The sequence below is a fragment of the Colletotrichum godetiae genome (genome assembly GCF_030913485.1).
Source record: "Colletotrichum godetiae strain CBS 193.32 chromosome Unknown BDP55scaffold_21, whole genome shotgun sequence".
In the NCBI taxonomy this organism is placed as follows: Eukaryota; Fungi; Ascomycota; class Sordariomycetes; order Glomerellales; family Glomerellaceae; genus Colletotrichum; species Colletotrichum godetiae.
In genome coordinates this window covers 65,945-78,350 of record NW_026851269.1, presented here as the reverse complement: position 1 = coordinate 78,350, position 12,406 = coordinate 65,945, and the positions used below count along the sequence as shown (strand labels likewise).

Below are 12,406 nucleotides of genomic sequence, written 5' to 3'. Positions count from 1 at the left end.
GCGTTCAGCACTGAAAGTTGTCGGTACTAGGTTCACAGTGATGAGGACACTAACTCAGAAGAACTTGCTTTAGGAGATGACTCTTAAAGACAAAAATAGAGTTGACAGCCAAGGGCATCGTTGTCCATCGGCTTTAGCTATCTATCTAGTCAGGCCTAATTGTAGGAAACGTCAAGCCTCAAGCTCTAATCGTTGGTTTGTACGGATAGAGACTCGAAATAACTGCGATACTACGTTGCAAGCGTTCGTGTTCTAGGCAGCAGCCAATTTGAGTTTCACATGTTCCAGGCCTAGGTTCCCTGCAGACATAAAAGCCCGGCGCTAGAAGCACGGAGCTTCGGAGGCTTGGAGCCATAGACTGACCTACAATTGGCGGCGGCCTTGCGCCGTTATTCCGAATCGCAGCACAGACGACCGGCACTCGATGCCGAGTCCAACTTACCGTTAGAAAATGTGACCTGGGCAGGGATGTTGGCTGTCGAGGAAGATCTGAGACTGGGCCACTTGAATCTCCAGACTCCACGGACCACAGGGCGAGAGGTATGTCCATCTCAGGGGAGACTGGGAATGGACTAGGAGCGGGAGGGTGTTATCGGCCAGTAACACTCTTTCGAGAAACCCCGAGAAACGTGACGAGGTTGAGACTCGGCCTCGTAGGGCTGAAAGAAGCGTTTTACTCAATCTATCGGCGTCGCCGTGTGATCCACGCCGACCAGGCAACTGTTTTTCTTGTCTCGATGGGCTCAGTTTGGACAATCTGCGGAGTCTTCAAAACTGCCTCACCATCCCGGCCCCATAATTGATGAGGTAAAAACTTACGTTTTGTCTGTGTGATTGGTTCCATCGTAAAAGACTAAGCCTAGCGCCAAAACGCATGTCGATTCTGACGAAGGGGCTGACGTCGCAGGGACAAGCCAGGGGCACACGGCGGCCGAGGGTCGCGATCATCCGTATCCGACACCTTGGCTTTATATAGTGGACGCCGCCCGAACGCGCCAATCTTGGCATGTGTATCCCCTGTCTTAGTTCCTGCGCCCGCACAACCCGATTCCCGAGAGAGCCTCACTACCGACGGTGTACTGAGCTCAGGATTCGACGGCCTGTCAGTGGCTACGTTGCCCTCTAACCAGTGAACCCTATGCGCCTAGAGACGCACGCATATACACACTACACAACCGAAGCCGACAATGTCATTGGATACCTCGATCCCGGGTACTGGAGTCTTCTCGGTGGTACCCGCACCCAAGAAGCCCAAGCGGACTAGGGCGAGCGCATCAAAGGTCAGGACCGGATGTCTAACATGGTTTGTGACAACACTGATGCCACTGTAGTTTATTAAAGACTAGTTCAACTGACGCCACCTACCCCATTGACAGCAAGTAAGGCTTCTCTGCCTCTTCCTACAACTACCAACTCTGCCTTATCCTTCAACGTAGATAACCCCAGTTCCCCAGTAGCTGACCATGATTCCGTTGTCAGAGCCCGGCATGTGAAATGCGATGAGGCGAAGCCTTTCTGCAAGCGGTGTAGCAAGGACAAACACAAGTGCGATGGGTATCCGACGTCACTTCCGAACAAACGCCCGAGTCCGGCATCATCATGCTCGTCCCGTTTGACACCTCCAGTCCGGCGACGGAATATCAACTCAGTAATGCAGCTATCGCCACCTGTTGACTGGGACGTTTCCGGCACGACCCTCGAGAGGTTAATGTTCCATCACGTCAACCGATGTACTGTCCCGGATTTCGGAACCGCAACACCACTAGCCAAGCTATGGAGCAACTACATCTTACCGCTGGGATACTACTCCGACTCTGTGAAGCACGCCATTATAGCACTCGGTGTAGCTCACAGGGGATTTCTGGAGAATCCCTACTTCGACGAAGAACCTTCCGAATCCGCGTTAGCTTTTAACGATCTAGCTGTGAGGCACTACCGAAAGGCCGTGTCGGAGACTATACAGATCATGGCTGACCCGTCACCCGTCAACATTCGGATCACGCTCATCTGCTGCCTAGTATTCGTATGTTACGAGATTGTGCGAGGCCAATACGATAAGGCCATCCAGCACCTCAAGGCCGGGTCCAAAGTTCTCGAGTCACTTCACCAAGCAGCGATATCCAATCAACGTGACCCGTCATCAGTATCGGCCTACGACAGACAGCTAGCAGACACGGTCAAGAAGCACTTTGACCAGTTGTGCGACATTACAAATATGTTCACCTGTGTAGGCATGGACGCCTCCATGCTTATCGAAGACGAGGTCGTTCCCGATCTATCTTATTTCACACAGCCAGAATCCGAAGACGAGCGCAATACACCATTCGAAAACGTATCCGAAGCCCGGTACCGTCTGCACTTTGTCGAGTTGACGTTTTCAGACGCCTTTGACGATAGCTGGTTCTGCGAATACGATAACTGCTGGCACTCGAGCTCCTCGCCCTGCCAAGCACCGGAGCCTTCGCAAGAAGTGCAGGCCTTGCAGAAGGCGGCGTGGGATGAGGCAGCAAGGCTTTTCGACGTTTGGTGCTGCCGTTTCGATCTGCTACAGGAGACACTGCCAGACAATCTAGAACCCGCGGACTTGAATGAGTTGAAAGCTCTTCGCTTCTCCCGCAAGAGTTGGGAGATTTTCAATGCCCAAGAAGGACCGTGTGCCATGAAAAACGGCAATATGGCCGACCTTCACGGACTCGTTGATATGGCCGAGGAGATTGTGGCCGGCAGAGACGGACTTCCCCGGCCGACGTTTGCGCTCGCAGCAGACATTGTGCCCTCTCTCTCGTACATTTGCGCCTTCTGCGACAATGTCGACCTTGAGCGGAGGATCGTCGATGTTCTCCGTGGTATGAAGCGGAGGGAGGGCATGTGGGACAGCAGGGAGCTGGCGAATCTGTATGATCTCGTCATCCAGGCCAAGACTGGCAACCAGTGGAAGGACGAATACAACTGGGAGACACTCCCAAGCCTTGCGAGGATGATGGCAAATATGTCGTTGTCTGGTTCGGGGGATCGAGCGGGGCCGCCTAGTCCTTTGACATTGCTTTGAGAGTAGGGCAATGACGGAAGCGTGGAGTTTTAGGTGATACAAAGAAGGGATTTCTGATTCGTTCCAAGGCGGAAACTTTTACTTCATGATTGTAGTAAGGACGACTCCGTTTGGTCGTCAACATTATGGCCCGACAATACTGGCTGAATGTGTTCAATTAGATCATCACACCTGGGAGCACAGATTTTAGGCAGAAACTTCGCCGATGAACTTTCAGAGACTAGGGGAGGGTCGTACTAGGTACCGTGTACGAAAGAAATGAAACACCCTATATTGAAATGTAGCTACTATGCAGAACAATAGAGTCTAAGTATGTACAAGAAGGGTATCAACTTTTGAAGAAAGTGTCCATGATTTCAATCTAGCCAAATCGCGTCTACGTGCGTAGCGGTAGAGATTGGCGGTTGTTCAAATCATGCTCTGTGATTCGTCAAACATCATTCGTTACTCCAATACGACTCGCCACCCACGACCATCGAGGGTGGTTTGCAGTAGCTAACACAGGCGACTTCGGCTCTCATACTCGTAGATCATGAAGTGCAGCTGAGAGTTCCGTACTTGTTGGACACGGGCGTAGTGTCTAGCAAGAAGAGAACGTAAGCAGATGGTCGAGGCTCATCCGATAAGGAGAAATGAGGCCACTTACCAAGCTCGATTTGGCTCTCGGAGCCGTTGCAAGAGCAGCTCAACCAGACTCGGGTGGTGCCGAAGATCGGCCCGTAGACCGGGTCCTCGATGCGGTAGACATAGCAGTCATTGCAGGCATCACCAAAGTTGCCCTTGCCGCTGTACTGCACCGGGAGAGTCAGCAACAGAGCGCACATGTGGTATGAGATATTTTTGCATACCTGAATCTTGGTGCCCGTGTAGGTGAAGCAGGCGTTGAGGTCGAGGGAAGTCGACTTAACCGTGCCCTTGCCGTCACCGGCGTTGCAGTTCGCCGTCAGAACCTGGGTTGCGGGGTCGATGTGTTCGTCCGTGCAACTCTTGCTAAAGTCCCCTGCAGCTACTAGGGACGCTAGCATGGCAACGGCGATGGAGAAGGTCTTCATTGTGTGGGTATGACTGGATCTGAGAGTTCACAGATTGTTTGAGACGGTTGTATCAAAGCTTGATGTTGCTGCTGTAAAACTTGTTGTTCAGACCTGGATTCTTGGAGAGGCACATTCATCCTTTAATAGCCAGATGCGAACATCGGAGAATAAGTTATTTCACCGGGTCTTTTTTACTTCCGCATCATGGTTCAGGGCGATGGAGTTTGCAGCGTCGTATGCTTCGCTGCTTTCGGTTTGCCGTTGCAACCGCGGGATGCGTTCATTTGGCCATTAGAACGTGACATCCAATACACCCAGTACCCAATGGGCAGGTGCGGAGCATCACTTTCCATGTTTGTGAATCTTAAAATCCAATCAGGGAGGTGAACGGCGTGGGACTGCGAGGGCGTCTATCTGCGCAAGCTTCACCAGAACTTTCGTCTTTCAACGAAGCGGACCCGGCCAAAACCCCGATGAGGATGGAGCCGGCCGACGGGCGGTGACAACACATGCTGTTTGCCGTGTGATTATAACTCAGCTTCTAAGCAGGATGTTTGCCTCCCTTCTCGGACGAACCAACGGTGAGGCACGCCCGCCATGTAAGGTTACAATTAAGGCTTTGTCACAGCGGGACATTATGCAAGGGTTCCAAGATACCTGCATGCAGTGGATCTCTGACATCCGGTCTAGACGCAGATCCTGACATGAAATCTCCTCATTTCGATCGTCCCGCGCGGTACTCGACGCTAGCCTTGATTCTCTCACGTGTTGAGTGGACGGGCAGATCTTTCCGATCACGGGTCGTGTGAGTCTCAATCAAAGTCATAAGCGGTAAGGCCGGATGGGTATCTACATGGAGTGATGGTTCGGGCATTGGGGTCGCTGACCTGAAAGTCCGAGCACTTGTCAGTCATTATGTTGAGAATCCTGAGGTCTTACTTCCTGGTGAGCTCTCGGGACTGATAAGCTGTAACATATGTTTATTGTAGAGAAATATCTGCTTACTCAACAACGGTGAGAAAGGACAATAATGGAAGGTGAGTGCCAAGAGGGGACAATGAGAATAAGTACTGATCGTGGCGCCGGACGGCAAAAAGGTTCGGCAGGCCTGATTCCCTTCCTTGCATCGTGCCCCCGCCCCCACCTCCCGAGAAACCGGGTGGTCCTTCACAGTTGCCACCAAACAAACCCGGATGGTGGTTATCATACCATAGGTCCAGGCCATGCTCACGGGAACTAGCGCATCAAAGGTCCCGGGCTCTGGACCAAACAACTGAAACGGTTGGTTGTGAACTATCTTACATGTGATTAGACTCGGGCAACTTGTTGCTGATTTGTGACGGTTGAGATATTGGAAGCTCCTTGAAAACCCAATAGACCGACAACATGAACAAGCTCTCCACGATCATGCGAGAGACATGAAATCATAAGGAGACGAAAGGGCCGACTTCGTCACATCACGCATCTAGAATGCCGATGAGACCAGTCGTCTGGCCCTTGATGTTCGAGATCAGTTGGCCATAACTTCTGCAAAGACGTTCACTATGCCAGGTGATGGATTACATGTACTAACCTACCAAGCGATGCCCGTAGTGACCAGTGGCCCGATTAACCATGTTGGTTCAGGAGGAGCCTAGCTTGTCCTTATCGGTATCTTGCTGAAAGTAGATACATGCAGTATGGCATATGCACCTCGGTGCTTACCCCTTTTCTCAGGAACACAAATCTCCTTTCAAGCGACTTTCATTGGTCATGGAAAAAGCAAGTAAAACAAGGTTCATGTAACTGTCAACCTCCAAGGAGATTGACATTCGGAACTCTGAGTCCACAAGACAGGTCATGCAGGCAGGAGTTTGGGTCAATTAGCAGCGCCAATCATGACGGAACAAGCAAACAGTCGTTGAACTAGGCCGATAGGATTGTCAAGTGACTTCTTGGTACTCGGACTTATTGAACATAGTGTTGCATTGTTGTGGTTGATCAACTCCAGCCTTTTGTGCCCGCACCTATTCGCATCCGTGGCAGGCCCCTGAAGACTAAGAGACGAGCCTCCGCAGTACAACGATCACAAATTGCGCGTGTCTGGCGGACGGACTCCTTGCTGTATGTTATGGACGAGTCAGAGACCGGGCAACACAGGGCTTGTAGCTAGCGTACCGACATAGAGTTGTTGGGGTGTCCTCGTTCGAAGAGAATGATTCAAACCATGACCACTTACCCAGTGTTCTCTCAGGGGCGTTCACCGCAGGTCCTTCTGCACTGAGAAATGGCATGTCCATCGTAAATTCCAAGATCATCCATGCATTGCTGGACGCACTGATGTGACTTGTTAGCTAAGAGCTTGTCTCTTGGTTCATCGTGCCCACATGCAGATTGTGAGACACTTACAGCAGAAAGCTGACGCTTTTCAGCCTCTACGGGGCTTGCCGCTGAGGCCACAGCCATGATAGCGGCCAAGAAAGCGATGGCGGAGAAACGCATTTTACGACTTGAAGGTTTTCGACTCGAAGGCAGTGAGTGCTAGAAGTTGGAGGATGTTCAATCGGCTGATGTGTCGTGGATTGTGAGAGATAGTTGAGATATGGTCAGCAGCGTCGCTGTCTTTATAGCTCTCCAAAGGCAATAACTTCAAATTGGGACTGTGTAGAACCGTCCTCAGAACATCCTACTCTGGAAGAGATAGTAGTGAGACTTCCTAGCCATCTTGGCGGGGCGCAAGCTAATTGACAACTACCCTATGGGAATTGCAGTTGTAGATGTAAGGGTAATGGTGAAATCCTATAGGATCTGCCAAGCTACAAAAATAAGCGTGGCAGCGTTCTCAGATTCCTATATGGGACTCAATCGGCAGAATGATAAGACAGCCTGAATTCCAGTTCATTTGCCTTCCTCTAATGAACTAGGGGCTTCGCAATTGTTGTGCGACCCCAGCATCCGTATCTCTAGAGACGATCTAGTACGTGGCGGTTCGACTGTGCTGCGGTGGCACAGCGCTCAATCTGAATGGCGAAGGCTGCAGAACACCCCGGTCGTAATTCCCTCCCCTCTTTCTACTTATTTATTTACCAGGATCCATAGACCACACCTAACTGGATTCTAGCGAGCAAATCGTTGTTGATGTATTTGATCGTTGTTGAACAGAAAGTCTCGAAGGCCCTATAAAGACGAAAACTTGGAAGGTTTAGGCATGACCTCTAGCCATGCTCGACACTCAACTGGCCTCAAAAGGGTAAAGTACAAGCTTCTTGAGCATCATTGGCTATCTCGGACTTGTTCAGTCAAAGCTTCTAGAGCCCAGGACGATCCGAACGATCCCCGCCCAGGGCCTAAAGCTTGAAACTCAATGCGCCATACCTTGTGATCGAAAAGCAATCCATCTTCTAACGACATCCGAGTTGAAGGGCAGCTCCGATACATGTTGGAGCTCTCCAGGTTTCCCATAGCCAGTACGGTCCATGACTCTTGCAATATTAGGGAACACCAATCTAAAGGATCGCTGCTAAACTGTAGATGTCACGCAGATCTGAGAGCACAGGAAGCGACTGACTCATTGCTCTTGGGCTTCCTAGAATAAAGTTATTAGCTCTCTGTGCACGAGACAAAGACAGCCATATCTTGAGACTGAGAACGCGTCGTGTACTCCCTTTGCACGTGCTCGGGACTTTATCAACCAGCCGACGGCCTGGTGCCCAAATTCAGGTTAATATGGATGAAAAGATGTCCAGGCCGTCGGCTATCTATTCAGGCGTTTGAGCAAAATGTTATTGCAAACCATCTCGCCGGGGCACGCGGAGCCTGATCTGGGCCATTCGTCTCATTGCCTTATGACGCGCAAACTCGGTAGAGAGGTTCCTCGTCGATGAGGGTCATTATTCAGTAATAGCTGCCACGTGGGAAGAGAGTTTTAGACAAAAGTTTATTTTATCATCGTATCACGACATGTTGTAAACGAAAGAGAAAGGCCCGCGCCTCCCACGGATCGAGTCATCCCCGAATTTGGACCGAACTAGGGAAGCAAACACCCTGGGCCCTTGCGGAGTTGAACATGCCGCTCCAAGTCCCGTGGGAACCTGCCGTCTCTTCATGCTTTGGAACAGCGGCTGCAAACCTTCTGCAAGCCTACGGCAGCGTGGCTCGCGTGGGCAGTAATTTGGACTCGCACTTCTTTAGCTAGCAGACAGTCTGACTCGGGACGACGAACTTGACGATGCCCACCGTCCGTTTTGAGTTTGGCTTCGCACCGACAACTATGAGTACCTTACGTTGCCCAAATGTCTCATCCGCATGCGCCGCCTCCCCGACGGGCCTGGGTTCCTCCGATCCACATAGCTTCTCGTTTCGCTCAATCTAGACTGCAACCGGCTATAGTGACAATTAGTGGCCTCATAAAGAGAGTGGAGCCCCCATCCTTCAAACACGCGCAATGATCTCGTAATCATGGCTGGGCGTTGGGACTGGACTTTTTCCATCACGTTCATGATTACGCCAGGTGGTCGATACGAGTTGCTTCAAACCCCAGCGGATGACACGCAGTCATGAGCCGAACCAGACTGCGCATCGCGGTTTGGCTAGCATGCCTCGCCGTGGATATGACAGCAGCATCGGCCTCCATACAACTTGTCGCCGTGTCGAATGCGACTTCACCCGGGGTAACATCGCCAGCCCCCCTTGACCCGGCAGCAGCCGCAATGGAGCAGATGGCAGCCTCATTATCCCCATGCGCAGTAAGACTCCACTGATCTACCATTCTTAGTGCACGTTGACTCAGAGTCTTGTAGTTGAATTGCACAACGACTGAGGTCGCAAAGTCATCCTGTAACGCAACCGACTTCGCGTGTATTTGCGCGAACCAACTGCTCAACAGAAACATTGGCGCATGTTTGGCACAGAATTGCACCGTGACTGAGTCTCTACGTATGGCATCACTTACTTGGAAACGGTTCTCTTTCAGAGCTCATCTACCTCTTTGTGTGTAAGACAATGGACATACACTATGCTAACAGACGTTCAACTATTAGAGGCACAGAAATACTCGAAAACGTCTTGTAGAGTACCCATTCGTCGCAACACGGATCAAGCTCCCATCACTTGGACTCTCTTCTCTATTGCCTTGGTGGCTCTAGCTGCTCGACTGATCTCCAAAATCCCCTCTCTCAATCCTGCGTTTTCGTTCGGCTGGGATGACTGGTTAATCCTTGCTTCCACGTTGGTGCTGATACCAGCAGACATCGGATCGCAAATATGTGTGTTCAGTGTCCGCCATTGGTACTCAAGAAGCATGGCTGACCATATTTGTTTGTGTAGTGATTGGCATAGGCTTGGGACAGGACATATGGATGGTAACGCCAGACAATATTACCCAGATACTCTTGGTAAGTAACTTGCCTCATATCCTCTCCCAATTACTGAGGGATTGGTAGCATATGCTTACGCAGTCCCAAGCTCTTTTTTGTGGAGGAGCTCCTCTACTCATTTGTCGTCGCTGTCACCAAGCTGTCAATTCTCATCTTCTATCTGCGTCTATTCGCCGAGGCCTGGTTCCGTATTGTTTGCTATGCTATGATAGGAATTACCACAGTCTATGGCGTTGGGCAGATACTAGGTATCGTCCTCGTTTGCTCACCAGTCAGCTACAATTGGACTCAATGGGATGGGGAGCACCAAGGAAGAGTACGTGCACAAGAAGTCTTCGCTTTAGCCTCTTACCGTTCTGTCAAGACCATCAGCTGACGTCCAATACTACTTTCCAGTGCGGAAACGTTAGTGTCATGGCATTTATCAATGGCGGATTGAATATTGCCATCGACCTCATTCTATTCATCCTGCCGGTCACTCAATTGTAAGACGATGTCAAAGGTCGTCCAGAACTTGCTTACTGATCAAAACGCCTAGCATCACTGTCTCCTGGACTCTCAAGAAAAAGATTGGTGTCAGCCTCATTTTTCTGGTCGGTCTATCGTAAGTACTGCCCAAGAGATCACAGCATGGTGTTGGCTGGTATTAATGATTTCGTAGGGTGACGGCCTCTAGTGGAATCCGGTTAGCTACATTGGCAAAGTTCGGCGGAACTCAAAATCCAACTTGTGGGTGGGAACTGGTAAACTTTAGAGTCAACGATTGACACTGAAATCTGCATCTAGATGATTACAAAGAACTGTCGATTTGGTCGCTGGTTGAGATGCATATGAGTGTCATCTGCGCGTGTATGCCGGGGATGACTTCTTTTATTCGACGCGTATCCCCCCGAATGTATCGATCGAAGCAGTATACTCCCCAGCCGCGAACAGGGCGCTCCGTCGCTCGCCGGATTCAAGACACTTTGGCACGCATCACTACAACCAGGATCACGGTCAATCGCTCAGGCTGGGAGAGCTCACGAGCAACCGGGAAGAGCAGTGGCACGGAGAGCTCAACCACTACCAGCCCAAGACCAAATGAGTACAAAGACTACTTGGCTTACGCATCATACGCGGACGGGGAGGAAAGGGGAACTGAGTTGGGCACGTTGAGGAGTAGAGAAGTTACATAAACATTGATTAACTTGTCGCAGTAACTTAATACGAGAAGAACGCATAGTTGAGAAAGAATCATTACTTCTTCTAACATCGCTTTGAACCTGTGGCTCACACTATCGGCTAGTAAAGCCGGGGGGACATTGATGTGCTAAAGTTCCGCCAATGATGATGTAATTCCATCATATGTCCAGTTGAACTTCATTCTCTGCATTATGATCTCGGGAGAAACTTTGGCTGCGGCCACTCTTGAATGCAGCTGAACCTGAGACGCTCTTGTACATCTGACTTGGTCCCACTGCTTCAGCTTATCAAGCAAAACTTCTTTGGTAAAGTCTGGGTGAACTAGGATCCTGAATGCTTCAGCATCTTCCAAAGCTTGGTTGGCTCCTTGCCCTTGATACGGCACCATAGGGTGGGCCGCATCGCCTATCAAAATCGTCGAATCTTTTGTATAGGTATTCAATGGGTCTGCATCGCACAGTTGATAGAGTTTGACATTGAACAAGGTTCTTAAAGTATTGCAGTTAGCCTATCGCGTCTGAACTTTTCTGCTTGGAGCATAGAAAGAGACTGCGAGGAGAAGAATAGCTTACTTCATAAGTTGTTTGAGCCAAGGTGGGAAGTCCTTGAAACTCTCGAGCATTTCATATACATCGCCATCTTTACTCCAAGACTCTTCAGTCTGGTGCCGGAGCATGGTGTCTGGGATAGCGCAGGCAAAGTTCATGACTTCAAGATTACGACAGGGATATACAACAACGTTTCGGTTCGACCCGTCTGTCGCAATGAATGAAGACAAAAAGACGCCGTTGTCATAACGTAGCACATCCGGGATTTCTCCGAGAATATCCGACATGTTGGATCGGTTAATGGTGAATCTGTACAGAGAAAGGTTCGCGGGAGTGGATTCGGCATTACACGGACCAGCAACGGCTCGACGGACCTTCGAATGAATGCCGTCCGCACCTGAAAATGTATAAGGTTCGGTTTTTCTAGTTATGGACACCGACAAGACGTAGACAAGACGTACCAATTATGAGATCCGCTTTGATCTCGGACCCATCCTCGAAGATTACAACTTGATCTTGAGGGTTGACTTCCACAACGCGAGAGTTGTAAACAATCTTGGCAGGACGGCCAGGCAAACCTGGATCGAGGCCTGTTGCTACTCGTAGCAAAGCATCTTTGAGGTCCTGCCGGTGGACCATCCACCACTCTGAACCAAAGCTTTGGAGGCAGTCAATTCTTGATTCGTTAAGTAAGTTGCCGCTCTGGTCATAACTCCTGAAGCCATCTGACACAACGGCTTTCAAGGACTCTATAGTAAGTCCAAGCCTGGCTGCCATTTTCGAGCCATTTGGACCTAGCCCGACAGCGGCACCGCTTTCTGTCGCTTCTGGGCTGTTACGCTCGTATATGGTGACATCATGAGCCTCTCGCAAGACGCGTGCTGCGGCGAGTCCGGCTATGCCGCCACCGATAATGGCAACTCGAAGTGTTATGGGGCCTGGCATCTTGATGTCCAGGCAGTAAAAGCTTGCCTCCAGGAGTTGTAATCTCGAAACAAGTTTCTATTAAAGGGAAAGCAATCAGAGGAAAAACTGTGTGATAATAGTTTGAGTTTTATCCCGACCGCGTCTCACTTTCATGTTGACGAATATGATGCATCACTCGGCTATGAGAATGGCCACAGCTTCTCTGAATCGGAACTAACACGAATATCACTATCCCTGGAAGAATCATGACTCGACTCCCGCTTCTACCTCCCGGTATTGAGATAGACTTTGTGTTATGCCCGTCGCTCTCGG

General features: G+C 50.3%; 5 protein-coding genes across 5 annotated transcripts; 2 read left to right on the top strand and 3 right to left on the bottom strand.

The window, feature by feature from the left end:
* The first annotated feature begins 905 nt into the window (after positions 1 to 905).
* Positions 906 to 3,352, top strand: BDP55DRAFT_664017 (C6 zinc finger domain-containing protein). The gene is made up of 2 exons (XM_060574923.1): positions 906 to 1,303; positions 1,477 to 3,352. The coding sequence occupies exons 1-2, from the start codon at positions 1,188 to 1,190 to the stop codon at positions 3,047 to 3,049; spliced, it is 1,689 nt and encodes a 562-aa protein (XP_060429381.1). The 5' UTR covers positions 906 to 1,187; the 3' UTR covers positions 3,050 to 3,352.
* Positions 3,353 to 4,248, bottom strand: BDP55DRAFT_664014 (CVNH domain-containing protein). The gene is made up of 3 exons (XM_060574922.1): positions 3,898 to 4,248; positions 3,696 to 3,840; positions 3,353 to 3,629 (listed from the first exon to the last, which is right to left on the bottom strand). The coding sequence occupies exons 1-3, from the start codon at positions 4,099 to 4,101 to the stop codon at positions 3,580 to 3,582; spliced, it is 399 nt and encodes a 132-aa protein (XP_060429380.1). The 5' UTR covers positions 4,102 to 4,248; the 3' UTR covers positions 3,353 to 3,579.
* A 1,845-nt stretch (positions 4,249 to 6,093) lies between these two features.
* Positions 6,094 to 6,650, bottom strand: BDP55DRAFT_152394 (uncharacterized protein). The gene is made up of 3 exons (XM_060565617.1): positions 6,472 to 6,650; positions 6,302 to 6,408; positions 6,094 to 6,184 (listed from the first exon to the last, which is right to left on the bottom strand). Exons 1-2 carry the CDS (start codon positions 6,562 to 6,564, stop codon positions 6,313 to 6,315), a joined length of 189 nt encoding a protein of 62 aa, XP_060429379.1. The 5' UTR covers positions 6,565 to 6,650; the 3' UTR covers positions 6,094 to 6,184; positions 6,302 to 6,312.
* A 1,857-nt stretch (positions 6,651 to 8,507) lies between these two features.
* BDP55DRAFT_664003 (uncharacterized protein) lies at positions 8,508 to 10,672 on the top strand. The gene is made up of 9 exons (XM_060574921.1): positions 8,508 to 8,807; positions 8,862 to 8,997; positions 9,102 to 9,326; positions 9,388 to 9,455; positions 9,526 to 9,753; positions 9,834 to 9,922; positions 9,976 to 10,041; positions 10,099 to 10,166; positions 10,224 to 10,672. The coding sequence occupies exons 1-9, from the start codon at positions 8,619 to 8,621 to the stop codon at positions 10,610 to 10,612; spliced, it is 1,458 nt and encodes a 485-aa protein (XP_060429378.1). The 5' UTR covers positions 8,508 to 8,618; the 3' UTR covers positions 10,613 to 10,672.
* Positions 10,673 to 10,746: 74 nt separating this feature from the next.
* Positions 10,747 to 12,112, bottom strand: BDP55DRAFT_768498 (uncharacterized protein; the record flags this gene model as incomplete). The annotated part of the gene is made up of 3 exons (XM_060581026.1): positions 10,747 to 11,107; positions 11,192 to 11,564; positions 11,629 to 12,112. The coding sequence occupies 3 exons, from the start codon at positions 12,110 to 12,112 to the stop codon at positions 10,747 to 10,749; spliced, it is 1,218 nt and encodes a 405-aa protein (XP_060429377.1).
* Positions 12,113 to 12,406: the final 294 nt, after the last annotated feature.

Bases quoted from the DNA above. Each gene is read 5' to 3' on its own strand.
- BDP55DRAFT_152394 (XM_060565617.1), bottom strand. From the start codon at position 6,564: ATGCGTTTCTCCGCCATCGCTTTCTTGGCCGCTATCATGGCTGTGGCC. The intron at 6,409-6,471 runs GTAAGTGTCTCA...TTAGCTAACAAG, and splicing joins AAAAGCGTCAGCTTTCTGCT to TCACATCAGTGCGTCCAGCA.
- BDP55DRAFT_664003 (XM_060574921.1), top strand. From the start codon at position 8,619: ATGAGCCGAACCAGACTGCGCATCGCGGTTTGGCTAGCATGCCTCGCC. The intron at 8,808-8,861 runs GTAAGACTCCAC...AGAGTCTTGTAG, and splicing joins CCTCATTATCCCCATGCGCA to TTGAATTGCACAACGACTGA. The intron at 9,327-9,387 runs GTGTGTTCAGTG...TTGTTTGTGTAG, and splicing joins AGACATCGGATCGCAAATAT to TGATTGGCATAGGCTTGGGA.
- BDP55DRAFT_664014 (XM_060574922.1), bottom strand. From the start codon at position 4,101: ATGAAGACCTTCTCCATCGCCGTTGCCATGCTAGCGTCCCTAGTAGCT. The intron at 3,841-3,897 runs GTATGCAAAAAT...CTCCCGGTGCAG, and splicing joins ACACGGGCACCAAGATTCAG to TACAGCGGCAAGGGCAACTT. The intron at 3,630-3,695 runs GTAAGTGGCCTC...TCTTCTTGCTAG, and splicing joins CGAGAGCCAAATCGAGCTTG to ACACTACGCCCGTGTCCAAC.
- BDP55DRAFT_664017 (XM_060574923.1), top strand. From the start codon at position 1,188: ATGTCATTGGATACCTCGATCCCGGGTACTGGAGTCTTCTCGGTGGTA. The intron at 1,304-1,476 runs GTTTGTGACAAC...TGATTCCGTTGT, and splicing joins AGGACCGGATGTCTAACATG to CAGAGCCCGGCATGTGAAAT.